General features: G+C 41.8%; 1 protein-coding gene across 2 annotated transcripts in view; it reads right to left on the bottom strand.

Moving 5' to 3' along the window:
* WARS2 (tryptophanyl tRNA synthetase 2, mitochondrial) overlaps positions 1-2,994 on the bottom strand; it is a 92,434-nt gene extending 89,440 nt beyond the window's left edge. The window contains exon 1 of one of the 2 annotated variants that reach the window (XM_089300100.1): positions 2,692-2,994. In XM_089300100.1, coding sequence (XP_089156226.1) covers positions 2,692-2,880 — 189 coding nt within the window. In that variant the 5' untranslated portion in view covers positions 2,881-2,994. The remainder of the gene's footprint in view (positions 1-2,691) is intronic. The other variant, XM_002715691.6, reaches the window with a different exon arrangement.
* Between the last annotated feature and the right edge of the window lie 11,383 nt (positions 2,995-14,377).

Below are 14,377 nucleotides of genomic sequence, written 5' to 3'. Positions count from 1 at the left end.
ATTTTTTAAAAATAAATCCCAACAACATTAAAATAAGTTAGGAATCACAACACTCCATCAGTCACAGCTTCTAACAGAACACTGGCGTGGCAGGAGATACCTCTGTCTCTGACCTCAGGGAGTAAGTCTGCACAGCCAAAACTAATAACAAGGAACTTGCCATTTCTGGGTTTTTGATAATATCATTCATATGATAAATATACATTTCTTTCAACTATACCACGCTCTTGCAAAATAATTTTTGTTTTCTACAAAGGTTATGAGATGTCATAAAAACGTCTAATGCATCTGGTTTAAGAATCCAATTCTTCCTTCACATATTTCTACATCTGTTCACAAAATCCCTTTGACTTCAAAGAAAGCTTTTCAAGAGAAAAAGAAGATACACACAGGAAAAGGAGCCATAAATTTTTAGTAGTCCTTTTCTAAGACCATTTTAATAACAGCACTGTGGGACAAGTATCTCTTTCAGAAACTTAAAATATCACAAACAGTATTAATGACTGAAGATTTCTATAGAGATTTATGCTTTCAAAACTTTTTATGGTTATGAAAGTGATATAACTTCAATTTAGAACATGTGAAAAATAGAGAATGCTTAAAGAAAAATCACTTTTAATCCACTATTTAGGAAGACCAAACCAAAACAAATAATTAAGAATGGTTTCCTTCTGGTCTTTTTCTGTATACCTATTTATAAAACTATCTCTATGTAAACAAAATTATAACCACACCATAAATATAATTTTTTTTATATTTCCTCAACTGGTCTTTCAAAAGACATTAATCTTTCACATAATATTTTTGAAAGGCTTTTTAAAAATTTGAGAGAGAGACGGAGCCTCCCATTTGTTGGTTCACTCTCCTGATGCCTGAAATGGGCAGGCTGGGCTAGATCAAAGCAAGGAACTCAATTCAGGTCTCCCACGTATGTGTCAGGGACCCAACTACCTAAGCCATTACCTGCTGCCCTCCAGAGCGCACATTAGCAAGAAGCTGGAATTGGGAGTGGAAGCAAGACTCTAACCTAAGCACTCTTGATATGGGATATGGGAGGTCTTAACAGCTAGGCCAAACACCTACCCAAACCACATTTTTAATGACTTAAATTGTATGTAGATTTAGACTTAAAAATACTTTAACATTTTATTCCGTATTCTACTCAAAGCTAAATTAAAGGTTAGGAAATACTAATCTGCTCTGGAAACTCTACACCTTGAAACGATCTAGATTAATACTTGATTAATATTATACCACTAAATAATAAATACCACCAAAACAACAGTAGAGGCTTAAGAAATGTTTTCTTCAGCATCTTTAAAGATTTAGTGCCCTAAACTTTCCTGGGCAATTACTAGTGGGTTTCAATTTTTCTTCTTTTTTTCTTTTTGATTCTTTATTCCCATGACATCCTATAGTTTGGAATGAGGGAAAGTTTGGGTCTAAGATTAAGTTTCTTAGCATAAGCTTCAATATCCTATTAGCTATACATAATCAACTAATTCAGGCTGTGCACAATGAAACCCTCAAACTTCAAGGAAAGAAGTAGTTGGTAGATTTTAAAATCAACTCTTAGCTAACATCACCACCTGATTAAAATAATACTGAATAGTTGTATCTCGAAAAAGAATTCTCTGCTGCAGTATGTTCTTGACCCTCACAAGAATCTTGTGAGGCTCACACCAATGGAGAAAACAGAAGTTCAGAATATGAAGTAATTCGTGGGACGTTCAGAAAACTAAGCTGAACTTAAATCTTGATTTCCATAATCACAGCACTATCATATTTGGGCCCCATAATCACAGAGGCACAGATTTTCCAAAGCTTGAAGGAAAAGAAACGGTCCAGCGATTGTGACTTTTCATGTTACACAGCTAGCTCGTGGCAGGTGCAGCCCTTGACGCTCAGCTTCTTAACCATCAGTCTGGTGCTCTTTCCAGTACACCAGTTACAAGACACCCTCAAACCCACGCATTATAGCAACGAATAGGCAAGGATGCCGAGAAATTACCCAATAACCATCAGGCCTCAAGTTTCTAGTTCCCAGAAAATATCTCTAGATAATGTACGTCAAATAAGTTATCCCCGAGAACACACTTAAATGAGCGACAGGGTCCTCCCCACCCTCGTCACCGTTTCTGGGCACGAAGGTAAAAGTGCAAATACTGACGGGTCGTGCTGTAAGCAAACGTCAAGTTCAGGGCAAGCGGACACCCTTAGCCAAACTAATCCGCTCAAAGAGGAAAAACCAGAGTGGAAGACGCGCTGACGTTCGGTCAAGTACCGCAATGCCAGGGAGAGGTACCGACCTAAATGGCCCAATTCCTAACAGGTCCGCTGGCCCGCTGTTAGGGGAAGCAAGATAAAAACAGCAATGGGACCCTAAGAACAGTCCCGGAATTATCTAGTCTCCGGTCACTGCCCACGTCACCCGAGCCGAGTCTGGCTTCCTGCGTTGCCTAGCAACAGCGGCGGTGTCGCGCTCCGCTAGCAGAGCGTCACGCCATCACGTAGCCACGCAACGTCGCCACTCCCCGAGTAAGAGAGCAGTCCTAGGCGACATGCTCTTGGGAAAGAAATGGCTCTGCCTTCCGAGGAAGCAGGAAGAGAGAAATAAGTGGACGGAGAGAAAGCAGATGAGAAGGACCTCGCGGGATGGGAAACCAGCGGGAAAGGGCCGGCTTCTGTTACCTGGGGAACGGAAGCAGCTGCGGGTCCTTTATGAAGTGCCCGGATGAAGCTCCAGCACCCGCGGGCCTTCCGCATTGAGTGCAGCGCCATCTTGAGAAGGGCGGAGCGGTCTTTTCCCGAATGACGTTTGCTCAGCGAGCCAGTCAGAATCCCGAGCACTTTTTGGTTGCTGCGCATGCTCGTGCGCATACCCTCAGGGCACGCAAGTGCTGGAGAAAGTTGTCTGCGGAGCAGGTGGGGTCAGGAATGGGGTGGAGCCTGGCTTAAGTTTTCCTTGGAGTCTTACCACAGGTGTGAGGGGGTTCTGTGTCGTGAATGTGTGTAGCAGATTTTAGACGGCGAAGAAAGTCGAGTAGGTTGAGCCGGCCTAGCCATCTAGAGGCAGCTTTAAAGGAGTTTTTCTCAGAGTGCGACCTTTTAGAGGGCGTGAGTCTTATGAAGACACCTGAGGACTCATAATTCATTCAGTATGCAAACTTTGTTGACCCCCACCAGGAGCCAGGCCCTAAATGCAGACAGGGGAATGTGCATGCCCTTCATGAAGGAGGTGTTCGGGCCAGTGAGACAGCAGATGAATAGAGGATGCGCACTGTTTTTGGCGCTGTAGAAGCAATCCCCCAAGTTTGGAGGCGGAGAGGGAAGGGCGATGGAGTGTGGTGCTTCAGCCCGGTCCGGGAAGGCTTCGGGAAGCAGATACTTTGTGAAAGAAATCGTGTTGTGTCCTGGATTGAAATATTAAGAAGGGTTGATTCAGCTCTGCTTCTCTTAGTGCACCTACAAGACTTCCAGACAGATTGTCTTTCAGTAAATATATAACTGGAAGAGGTGTGTCAGAATTCCTGTATGTGTTTTGTTGCATTGATCTATTGAGCTAATATTGGAAGTTACAAGGTATATGTAGGAGGTAAGTTGTGTGAGAGACGCCTTCTCAGTTAAGGAGCTGAAATCTAGCAGGGTAAGATGAAACTTGAAACCATACTGTAAAAATCTCATAAATGTACAGCGTACTGGTGAAATTCAAGCATAATCGGTTTAATTTAGAAGCGATCAGATGAGGAATTCTAGCGATGAAGGAAAAAACTCTTAAAGAAATCAAGTTTTATTCTTCAGTAAAACAGATCGTTTTGGTTTTGTTGGTTAAAATTTGAAGTGCTTGCAGTATTTGCAAATGTGATGCCCATTAGATAGATACATGGGTCTGGACCTCAGGAGAGAGGTTTGAACTGCAAAATGTGGTCTTTGAAACCAAGGGAATCTTTAGGGCCACCAGATAGGGTGTGTAACATAAAAACTTCAGATGATGGAAGTTTTCAAAAATAACTGAGAGTTGTAAGAGAATCTAAAGAATGTGTTAGTACTGAATTCAGGAAAGAGATCTTGCGAGGGAAAGTGATAAGAAGTACACATTGTGAAATGCAGTTTTATAAATGCCTTAAACGTTTGGCACTCATACCTAAAGCATTGCAATGCAGCATTTTTTTGCAGTTGTATTAATTAGATTTTATGACTGTAGAAATTAGCAAGGTTAAACTTCTGGCCTCTGCAGCCATTCAGATTGCAAAATAAAACCTAGCAACCAAACAGCACCAAGAGCTGTCAAAGGATGCATCCACTTTTCTTCAAACAATAATTCTTAGTCTTATCTGCTGAGACATATTCCACTGGTGGTATTTTTTTTTGGGGGGGGGAGACATTTCTGAGACATATTCCCACTAAAACAAGTATATCAGAACCCAGATTTGATCACTTCAGTACCTTAATTTTATAAAGAAAATTATTTACAAACTTCAAGACTTCAGTGAAGTAATAAATTGTGTTTCATTGCTGTGGTGGTGATCTGGTGCCTGTCAGTTGTCACTCAAGATAGCTTGGTTGCTTCCTGGATGACGACTATATGGTATTTCTTAAGTCTTACAGTTCCTCCAGCCCCTAAAGTAGTGCCTTATGCAAATAAGTCACACATTTTAAATGGAAATATGAATTTTTAAAAGATTTATTTATTTATTTGAAAGTCAAGAGTTACACAGAGAGAGGAGAGGCAGAGAGAGAGAGGGGTCTTCCATCCGATGGTTCACTCCCCAGATGGCCGCAACGGCCAGAGCTGTGCCGATCCGAAGCCAGGAGCCAGGAGCTTCCCCTGGGTCTCCCACGCAGGCCCAGGGGCCCAAGGACTTGGGCCATCCTCCACTGCTTTCCCAGGCCATAGCAGAGAGCTGGGTTGGAAGAAGAGCAGCCGGAACTAGAACCGGTGCCTATATGGGATGCCGGCACTTCAGGCCCGGGCGTTAACCCACTGCGTCACAGCACTGGCCCCACAAATATGAATTTAACAAATTCTACAACTAATTGTCAGAGATTGATGACTTCCAACAGCCAGAAGGAAGATTGAAGGCAGAAAAGACCTATTATAAGTGAGTCGGTTCTGTGTACTTTCACACATTTTCATAGTAGTATTCTGGTGTTGGGAATGGTGTGACCCCAAAGCTCACCATCTTCTAATAGAAACAGTGGTGAGCTATCTAGCTTATTTTAATAAGTGCTTTTAATAATAATTACTAAGACTTCAAGGAAAGATTATATGTTATTCAGTGTATCTTCAAAGAAAATCTATAATACACTTTTTTTTTTTTTTTTTGACAGGCAGAGTGAGAGAGAGACAGAGAGAAAGGTCTTCCTTTGCCGTTGGTTTACCCGCCAATGGCCGCCACGGCCAGCGCACCGCGCTGATCTGATGGCAGGAGCCAGGTGCTTATCCTGGTCTCCCATGGGGTGCAGGGCCCAAGTACTTGGGCCATCCTCCACTGCACTCCCTGGCCACAGCAGAGCGCTGGCCTGGAAGAGGGGCAACCAGGACAGAATCCGGTGCCCTGACCGGGACTAGAACCCGGTGTGCCGGCACCACAAGGCGGAGGATTAGCCTAGTGAGCCGCGGTGCTGGCTATAATACACTTTTGAATTTTTCCATAAAATGTTTTGTAAGTTTGCATTATGCAGTGGTCAGTTGGTTACGGAAAATTCACCTATGGAATACCTCATTTTCCAATAGTATTGTTCAAATGAAGCTCTGCTATTTGGCCTACTCTGGGCTATTGTAGGTGTTTGGGGAATGAACCGGTGGGTGAAAGAGATTCGCTTTTTATCTCTCCCTTTTAAATAAAATGAAAATAAATAAATGTATGAAGCACCACTGTGTTTAATGACAGTATTTTACCCCTGCTATCATTTGGATGAGTTGACAAACCTTAATAGAGTGAGATTAAAATGTCATATTAAAAATAGTCTTTAGTATACTTAAAATGAAAAATTTTATAGTACTGTACTTTTAGCATCACCATATGTCTGCATATGTTCATGCTCACAATTTTGAATGCTTGCTTAAAGTTTGATTTCTCATCAACACTTTTATTTTATACTAAGCTCTGGTAATTTTGCTCTCTCCTTCACATTGCTTGCAAATCCTCTTGCTAGAAATGACAGATTAAAACCAGACTGGCAGTTGGGGAACGGTTTCTATTGCAACCATCTGTGTCAGAAGAAAGGATTAGGTTTCCTTGTCCAAGAACATCAAGGGGAGCCTCCACCTCTGCAGACACACCTCTGTTCCTCAGTAATGGAGAGTTTATACCTAGTTAGATTTAAATGGGATAAGGGAAGAGTTTAAATCCACTCTTAGCTCTAGTAGTATAATCAGCCCTCAAGTCTCAAAGTATCCAATTTTGTTTCTCTAATTTAATTCCAAGTGTCAGGCTGGTATTAGATGCTGATCAAGGTAACAGAGAGTTGCCGCTACACATTTATCCACTTAAAGAAAAATTTTGCAGACTGCAAAGACTAAATGGCAGTTGTATTCAAAACTTACTTAAAACACAATCCATTTGCCCCTGACCTTTCATTTATATTGAATATGTCTTTCAAATCTAGAGAAGAAGATTTTATAATAGAAGCAAACCTTTTGTTTCATAATTATGGCAGTGCAGCTACAGTTCACTAGCTATGCTGTTTGTGATGGACCTGTTATAAAGACCCAAATCAAAATGAGAAACCTAGAGTGAGAAAACTTATAAGTCAACTATATAGGAAACTGTAATAATGATCTAGACACTATTCTTTTTCACTTTTGGCTTAACTGTATCTCTACTCTTCATTTTGGAATTGATGTGATTGGTCAATAGATATTAAGTACTTTGGCTAAAATCATACAACAGAGAAACAGCAGGACTAGAAAGAACCTCAATCTGCAGACCAGTGCTCTACTTTGAAAGACACCACTGTAAAGTCGGAGAAGCTTAGGCTAGGCTGTTCCAAGTTGGGGCATGTTTCACTTATAGCCAGATCTTTTTGTCAGGCTTGAAAGTCAAAACAAGTACACACCTGGTTTTTAAAAGGATGATGCTCTCATTTCTTTACACCAATGTCAGAAGACACTGTCTTTCTCTTGTAGTTTTGGGGCGAATCATCATCATCTGAGGACAGTAAGCACAAGATATGGCTTGTGTTTAGTTAGACTACTTAGAATTTTTTTTAAAGATTGATTTGTTTGAAAAGCAGTGTTACAGTGAAAAGGAGCAAGAGAGAGGAGGGAAGAGATATCTTCCGTCTGCTGATTCACTCCCCAAATGACTGCAACAGCTGGGGCCAGGCCAGGCTGAAGCCAGGAGCCAGGAGATTCATCAGAGTCTTCCACATAGGTGAAGGGGCTCAATCACTAGGGCCATCTGCTGCTGTTTTTTCTCAGGTGCAGTAGCAGGGAACTGGATCAGAAGTGGAGCAGCTGGGACTCAAGCTGGCACCCATATGGGATGCTGGCCTTGCAGGCAGTGCCTTAATCTGCTGTGCCACAATGCCAGGTGCTACTTAGGAGTTTTAAGGGCAGCATCACTCTTTCTAGACAGTTCCATTCAACAAAATCCAGAGAGATAGTGATGTAAATTGCAAAAATGAGATTGTCCTCAGGGTACCATTTCCTTAAAATTAAGGGACAAGGCAACAGTTTTTGGGTTGCCAAATTTAACTTCTTGCCCTAAGAACACTGTTTCTTACTCTGCTGCATCCAGCATGGCAGCGTGTCAGGTTAACCAAAAAGAGGAGCGGCATCGCATAGGTAAAGGAAGCAGACTCAGATTAGAGATTTTAATGTGGGGAAACCAGGGGACACTGCTGCTAAAGGTAGATGCAGAAGTAGAGGCCGAAATGTCTGGTTACTCCAAGTATTTATTATCAAGTGACAGCGATTAATCATAAAAAATGTGCAGTTTTGTGAAAACAGGATTTCATGATGAAGGAGTTTACAAACATAGGGAAACAAGGAACAGTGGGGAGTTTTGGTTTTTACAGGAAAGACTCGTTCATTTGGAATTTGGGATTAAGAGAACAACCACAGTGTGGAGGAATCTTGAGAGAGACTAATTATTAACTGGGATGAATTTCTCCCTTGCTCTTTACCGGAGCCCACAACATTTCCTTAGCTGCTTCAGCATCATGTCAAATGACTTTTGCCATTGTTAACATAACTTGACCCATCACCATTGCAGTCTGGACAAGAATGCCTTCAGCAGAATTCAGGCCATATGGTAGTCTCTGAAATCTAGGCCTTTAACAGAATTCAGGCCATGTGGTGGTCTCTGACAGTACTCAAGAGCAATGGCATCTTTATTGGGGTTAGGAGAAGGTGGGTAGAGGGGCTGAAGTCAGAGCAGACCTCAGTGAATGATTTACATGTATTGATCACGACCCCATTACTTTTATAGTTACTTTTATAGTTGTAGGATCAGGAGGAGGACTGATTGTATAGGAGTGTTACAGGCCCTACAATTCCTGTTCCTATGTCGTGTTTTCTCTCCATATTCTTTCAGACTACTGTTTCAACATTCTAGAACAGGTCTTTAGAGGAGACAGAGAATTTCTCCCTTATATGTGGATTTACAATAGAATAATTGGGGGGGGGGGCACTGTTGTGGTGTAGTGAATTAAGCCGCTGCCTGCAATACCAGCGTAACAAATGGGCACCAGTTGGATTCTCGGCTGCTTCACTTCCAATCCTTCTCCCTCCTAATGGCCTGTGAAAAGCAGCAGAGGGGATGGCCCAAAGGCTTGGGCCCATGCCACCCACATGGGAGACGTGGTAAAACCTCCTGGCCCCTGTCTTCTTCCTGGCCCAGCCTTGCGGCCATTTGGAGAATGAATCTGAGGATGTGAGATCTCTGAGCTCTCTCTCTCTCACTCCCTTTCTTTTTAACTCTTTCAAATAAAGAACTATATCTTTAAAAACAAAAGACTAATTTTGGAGAATTAGACTTTTAAGACAGAGTTACAGGAGCCAGCACTGTGGCATAGTGGGTAAAGCTGCTGCCTGCAGTGCCAGCAACCCACATAGATGTCAGTTCAAGATCCAGCTGCCCCTCTTCTGATCTAGCTCTCTGCTATGGCCTGGGAAAGCAGTAGAAGATGGCACAAGTGCCCCTGCACCCATATGAGAGACCCAGAAGAAGCTCCTGGCTCCTGGCTTTGGATTGGTGCAGCTCCAGCCATTGTGGCCATTTGGGGAGTGGACCAGCAGATGGAAAATCTCTCTCTCTCTCTCTGCCTCTGCTTCTCTGTAAATTTGCCTTTTCAAATAAATAAATACATCTATTTTAAAAATGAAAAAAGACATAGTTATGGAGAAAAAGGGAAAGAGAGGGAGAGAGATCTTCCATCCACTGGTTTACTTCCCAAACGACTGCAGTGGCCCTGGCTGAGCCAGGCTAAAGCCAGGAGCCTGGAGCTTCATAGAGTTCTCCCACATGAGTGGCAGCGGCCATCCTTCACTTTTCCCAGGCCATTAGCAGGAAGCTGGATCAAAAATAGAGCAGCCAGGACTCAAACCAGCACCCATATGGGATGCTGGCATCACAGGTGACTTACTCACTCTGCCACGACACCTGACTACATAGACTATTTTCAAAGTACACCATTGCCACTGTTCATCCTCAGTCTTTGGACATGTATTCTATGGAGAAAATAGAACTTAACAATTAACAAAATTAAATTTTTGAAAGAGTTTCTTACTTTGTTGTCTTTTTGCGTGACTATCTTCTAGATGGGATGGTTGTAAACAGTATATGCTATCTATACACATTTCTTTTTTTAAAATCATTCTTTGGGTCATGAGGCACCAAGATGGCAGAATATGGAGGGAGCTTACTGCGCTAGTCTAGGGGAAGAGAGTTAAAAAAAACGTAGAGAGAGTACAATCTCAGGGAAGAGTTAGGGAGAAAACAGCAGAGGAAATTCCATGCAAATTAGAGGGACACTTTGGATCTATGTGGAGGGTGTGGATGCACACAACTCAGGACCCCAGTAGTGGAGAGCCTCAGCACCAGCTTTGGAGACTGAGGTGAGATCAGACTGCAACAGCCCAAGCTGTAAGAAGAGCCTGGCATGAGTCTGGCTTGGAGCCCTGTGGGGGACAGTATACCTGCCAACCTAGAGGTGAAAAAAGAAACATTTCTCTTTCCCTGATCAAACCAGCACTGGTGCCCTGTAACTAGCTGAGAGTGGGCTGGCACCATTTTGGACATACATAACAGCTGCACCAGCTCATATCCATGTGCCCAGCAGCCAGCTGAAAGGAGATGCCTGATTCTGGCTGAGAGAATTAACAGAGATAGGTGCTCATTACTGTGGGAGCCTTGTGTGCTGGGACTGTAAAAATACTATGGCTGTGTGTGAGGGTGCAGCATGTGACCAGGTCTTTGGGCAATCACTGTGAGGAGCTGTACATGCTTGGGGCTCCCTGACTCCCTGGTGAGGGTCATTGTTGTGGGATCTGTGCTCACACTCAGGATCACAGGGATCCTTTTGTGGTTCTTGCAGATGAATATAGTACTTCCTTGGGCTAGTGCCCCAGGCATTGGTCTCCTTGGAGGAGAGGAGGCGAGCATGAGACTACACCAACAGAGCTGAACAAACTTCCCCTCTGATTAACAAAAAAGAGGAAATTTACCATGCCCAATTTGGGAGTCACTTTAGACATTCCCCTCAACCTGTGGTACTGAACAGAGCTCCCTGGCCACAACCAGCACATACCTCTGAAAGAGCAGAGACACTCCATTAATCCACAGAGGCATAGTCCAAAGATAAAAGCAATCACAAGGAAAAAAAAAATAAACCAACAAGTATCTCCACAATTCTTAAAAGTAAATGCAGCAATTCAATAAATAAGAGTAAGAAAGACAACAAGACACCCCAAAGGAATACAACACTTTAATACTAGAATGCAAAAATGAAGAAATGCCAGAAATGGAATTCAAAGAATTGATCTTAGAATTTTTTTTAAAGATTTATTTATTTATTTAAAAGAGGCAGAGAGAGAGAGAGAGGTCTTCCATCCACTGGTTTACTCCCCAGATGGCCGCAACAACCACAGCTGTACAGATCTGAAGCCAGGAGCTTCTTTCAGGTCTCCCACGTGGATACAGGGGCCCAAGCACTTGGGCCATCTTCTACTGCTTTCCCAGGCTATAACAGAGAGCTGGATCCGAAGTGGAGCAGCCGGGACTCAAATCAGCACCCATATAGGATGCTGGCACTGCAGGTGGCAGGTTTACCCAATACATCACAGAGCCAGCCTGATTGTAGGATTATTCAGAAGTAATCAGAAGCAAATCCACGAACTAAAGAAATCAATACATGACATAAAAGAAAATTTTTCTCATGAAATTGAGATTTTAAAGAGAAAACAAAATATTGGAAATGAAGAATTCAATATAACAAATAAAAAAGCTGTGAAAAACCTTAGCAACAGAATCAGTGAGGCAGAAGAAAGAATATCTGTTAGAAGAGAAATCTGAAAATTTTACAGTTAGACCAAAAAAACAAAAGAAGAAATTAGAAAACTAAAAAATAGTGTTGGAGATATGGAGATATATGAGATACTATCAAGCAGACCAACATATGGGTCTTGGGATTTCCTGAAGGCATGCAGAAAATGGATTAGAAGGCCTTTTTAGTGAAATAATTACAGGAAAGTTCTCTAATTTGGAGAAAGAAAGGGATATCCAAGTATAGGAAGCACATAGAACTCCTAATAGACATGACCAGAAAAGCTCTTCACCACAACCCATTGTAGTCAAACTCTTCAGAGTAAAACATATAGAAGAGATTCTGGAGCATGTTGTTCAATCTCCATGTGTTTGCGTATGCTCTAGGGATTCCTGAGTTGGTAATTTCCAACTTTATTCCTTTATGGTCTGAGAAGCTGCATGGTATGATTCTAATTCTTTTGAATTTGCTGAGGCTTGCTTTATGGCCTAGTATGTGGTCAATCCTAGAGAAGGTTCCATGTACTGCTGAGAAGAATGTAAAATCTTTAGCTGTAGGATTGAAAGTTCTGTATATATCTGTTAAATCCATTTGGGCTATAGTGTCGTTTAAATCTACTGTGTCCTTGTTGATCTTCTGACCGGATGATCTGTCTATTTCTGAGAGTGGAGTATTGAAGTCCCCCAGTACTACTGTATTGGGGTCTAAGTCTCCCTTTAAGTCCGTTAATAAATCTTTTAGATAAACTGGTGCCCTGTAGTTAGGTGCATATACATTGATAATTGTTATATCTTCCTGTTGAATTGATCCCTTAATCATGATATAGTGTCCCTCTTTGTCTCTCTTAACAGTTTTTGTGGTAAAGTTTATGTTGTCCGATATTAAGATGGCTACGCCCGCTCTTTTTTCATTTCTGTTGGCATGGTATATCTTTTTCCAGCCTTTCACTTTCAGTTTGTATGGATCTTTGTTGGAAAGATGTGTTTCTTGTAAGCAGCAAATAGATGGGTTTTGTTCCTTAACCCAATCAGCCAATCGGTGTCTTTTAACTGGACAGTTCAGGCCATTCACGTTCAAAGTGACTAATGATAAGTGGTAACTTTGCCCTGCCATTTGCCAAAGATAAGTTCTAATATATGCTTTGAATTCCCTGTGATCTTTTGCTGTGAGGTTTCCTTCCTTGGTTTCCTTCCTTTACCTTCTTTCATATTGATGACCGTGTTTCTTTGTTTCTGTGTGTAACACATCTTTAAGCATCTTTTGCAGGACTGGACGAGTGGCAACAAATTCTTTCAATTTCTGTTTGCAATGAAAAGTCTTTATTTCACCTTCATTCACAAATGATAGCTTTGCAGGATATAATATTCTGGGCTGGCAGTTGTTCTCTCTTAGTACCTGGGCTATATCTCGCCATTCCCTCCTAGCTTTTAGAGTTTCTGATGAGAAGTCAGTTGTGAGTCTGATTGGAGATCCTCTGAGAGTAATCTGACGTTTCTCTCTTGCACATTTTAGGATCTTTTCTTTATGTTTCACTGTGGAGAGTTTAATTACAACGTGTCGTGGTGAGGATCTCTTTTGGTCGTGTTTATTAGGGGTTCTGTGGGCTTCCTGTACTAGGATTTCTCTGTCCTTCTCCAAACCTGGGAAATTTTCTGCTAATATCTCACTAAAAACGCCTTCTAATCCTTTCTCCCTCTCCATGCCTTCAGGAACTCCTAGAACCCGAATGTTGGGTTTTTTAATAGTATCCTGAAGATTCCCAACAATATGTTTCAGATTTCTAATTTCCTCTTCTTTTCTTTGGTCTGACTGTATCCTTTCCTGTTCTCTGTCTTCTAAGTCCGATATTCTCTCTTCTGCTTCACCCATTCTGTTTGTAAGGCTCTCTATTGTGTTTTTCATTTGATCTATTGAATTCTTCACTTCAGTCACTATCCCAGTTTCCTGTTGTACTAGTTGTTTCGTTTCATTTTGATTCCTCCTTAATATTTCATTTTCACGAGAGAGATTTTCTATCTTGTCCAGTAAGGATTTGTGTAGTTCCAGAATTTGTTTTTGAGAACTTCTTAATGTTCTTATCAATTTTTTGAGATCTGCTTCTTGCATTTCTTCTATGTCATCATCTTCATAATCTTGAATTGGGATGTCTTTTTCATTTGAGGCCGTCATGGTGACTTCCTTGTTTTTATTACCTCGGTTTTTGCGTTTGTTATTTGGCATATTGGAGATATTTGGTTTCTTCACTGTGGTGCTTTTTCTTGTTATACTATGACTCTAGATTAAGTGGACTATCTGTTTTTGATGGAGCCTTAGCGCTTGAGATGGGTGTGGTCTGAGAGCTCTGTTTGGTGTGCCAAAGGTGACACTCCCAGGTTAGGCGTGGTAAACCTCTCTCTCTCTCTCTCTTTCTTTTTTTTATTTTGATTCAAAAGGGAAGTAATTCCGCACAGCTGAACGAAGTTGGAGGTAGTTAGCAGGCAAATGATATACCCACAGGAGCCAGAGATCAGAAGCTCTTTCCCAAGATCCCCACAGGGAATCTGTTCGGCCCTCAGAGTGGGCTCAAATTCTCCTTCAGCCTCCCACTGGGTTGCCAAAGTTACGGAATTGTAGCGTCTCTGGAGAGTGCTCATGTGAATTCCGTGAGTTCTCTCCCCCACCAAATACATGAGCTTTCAATTCACCTCAAGGATCTAGAAAACCTACAGCAAATCAGACCCAAATCTAGTAGGAGAAGAGAAATAATTAAAATCAGAGAAGAAATTAACAGGATTGAATCAAGAAAAACATTACAAAAAATCAGCCAAACGAAGAGCTGGTTTTTTGAAAAAATAAACAAAATTGACACCCCATTGGCCCAACTAACTAAAAAAAGAAGAGAAAA

This window comes from Oryctolagus cuniculus, chromosome 7, assembly GCF_051225735.1.
Source record: "Oryctolagus cuniculus isolate XC-2025 breed Fujian yellow rabbit chromosome 7, ASM5122573v1, whole genome shotgun sequence".
Classification (NCBI taxonomy): domain Eukaryota; kingdom Metazoa; phylum Chordata; class Mammalia; order Lagomorpha; family Leporidae; genus Oryctolagus; species Oryctolagus cuniculus.
This window is presented reverse-complemented; position numbering and strand designations above follow the sequence as displayed.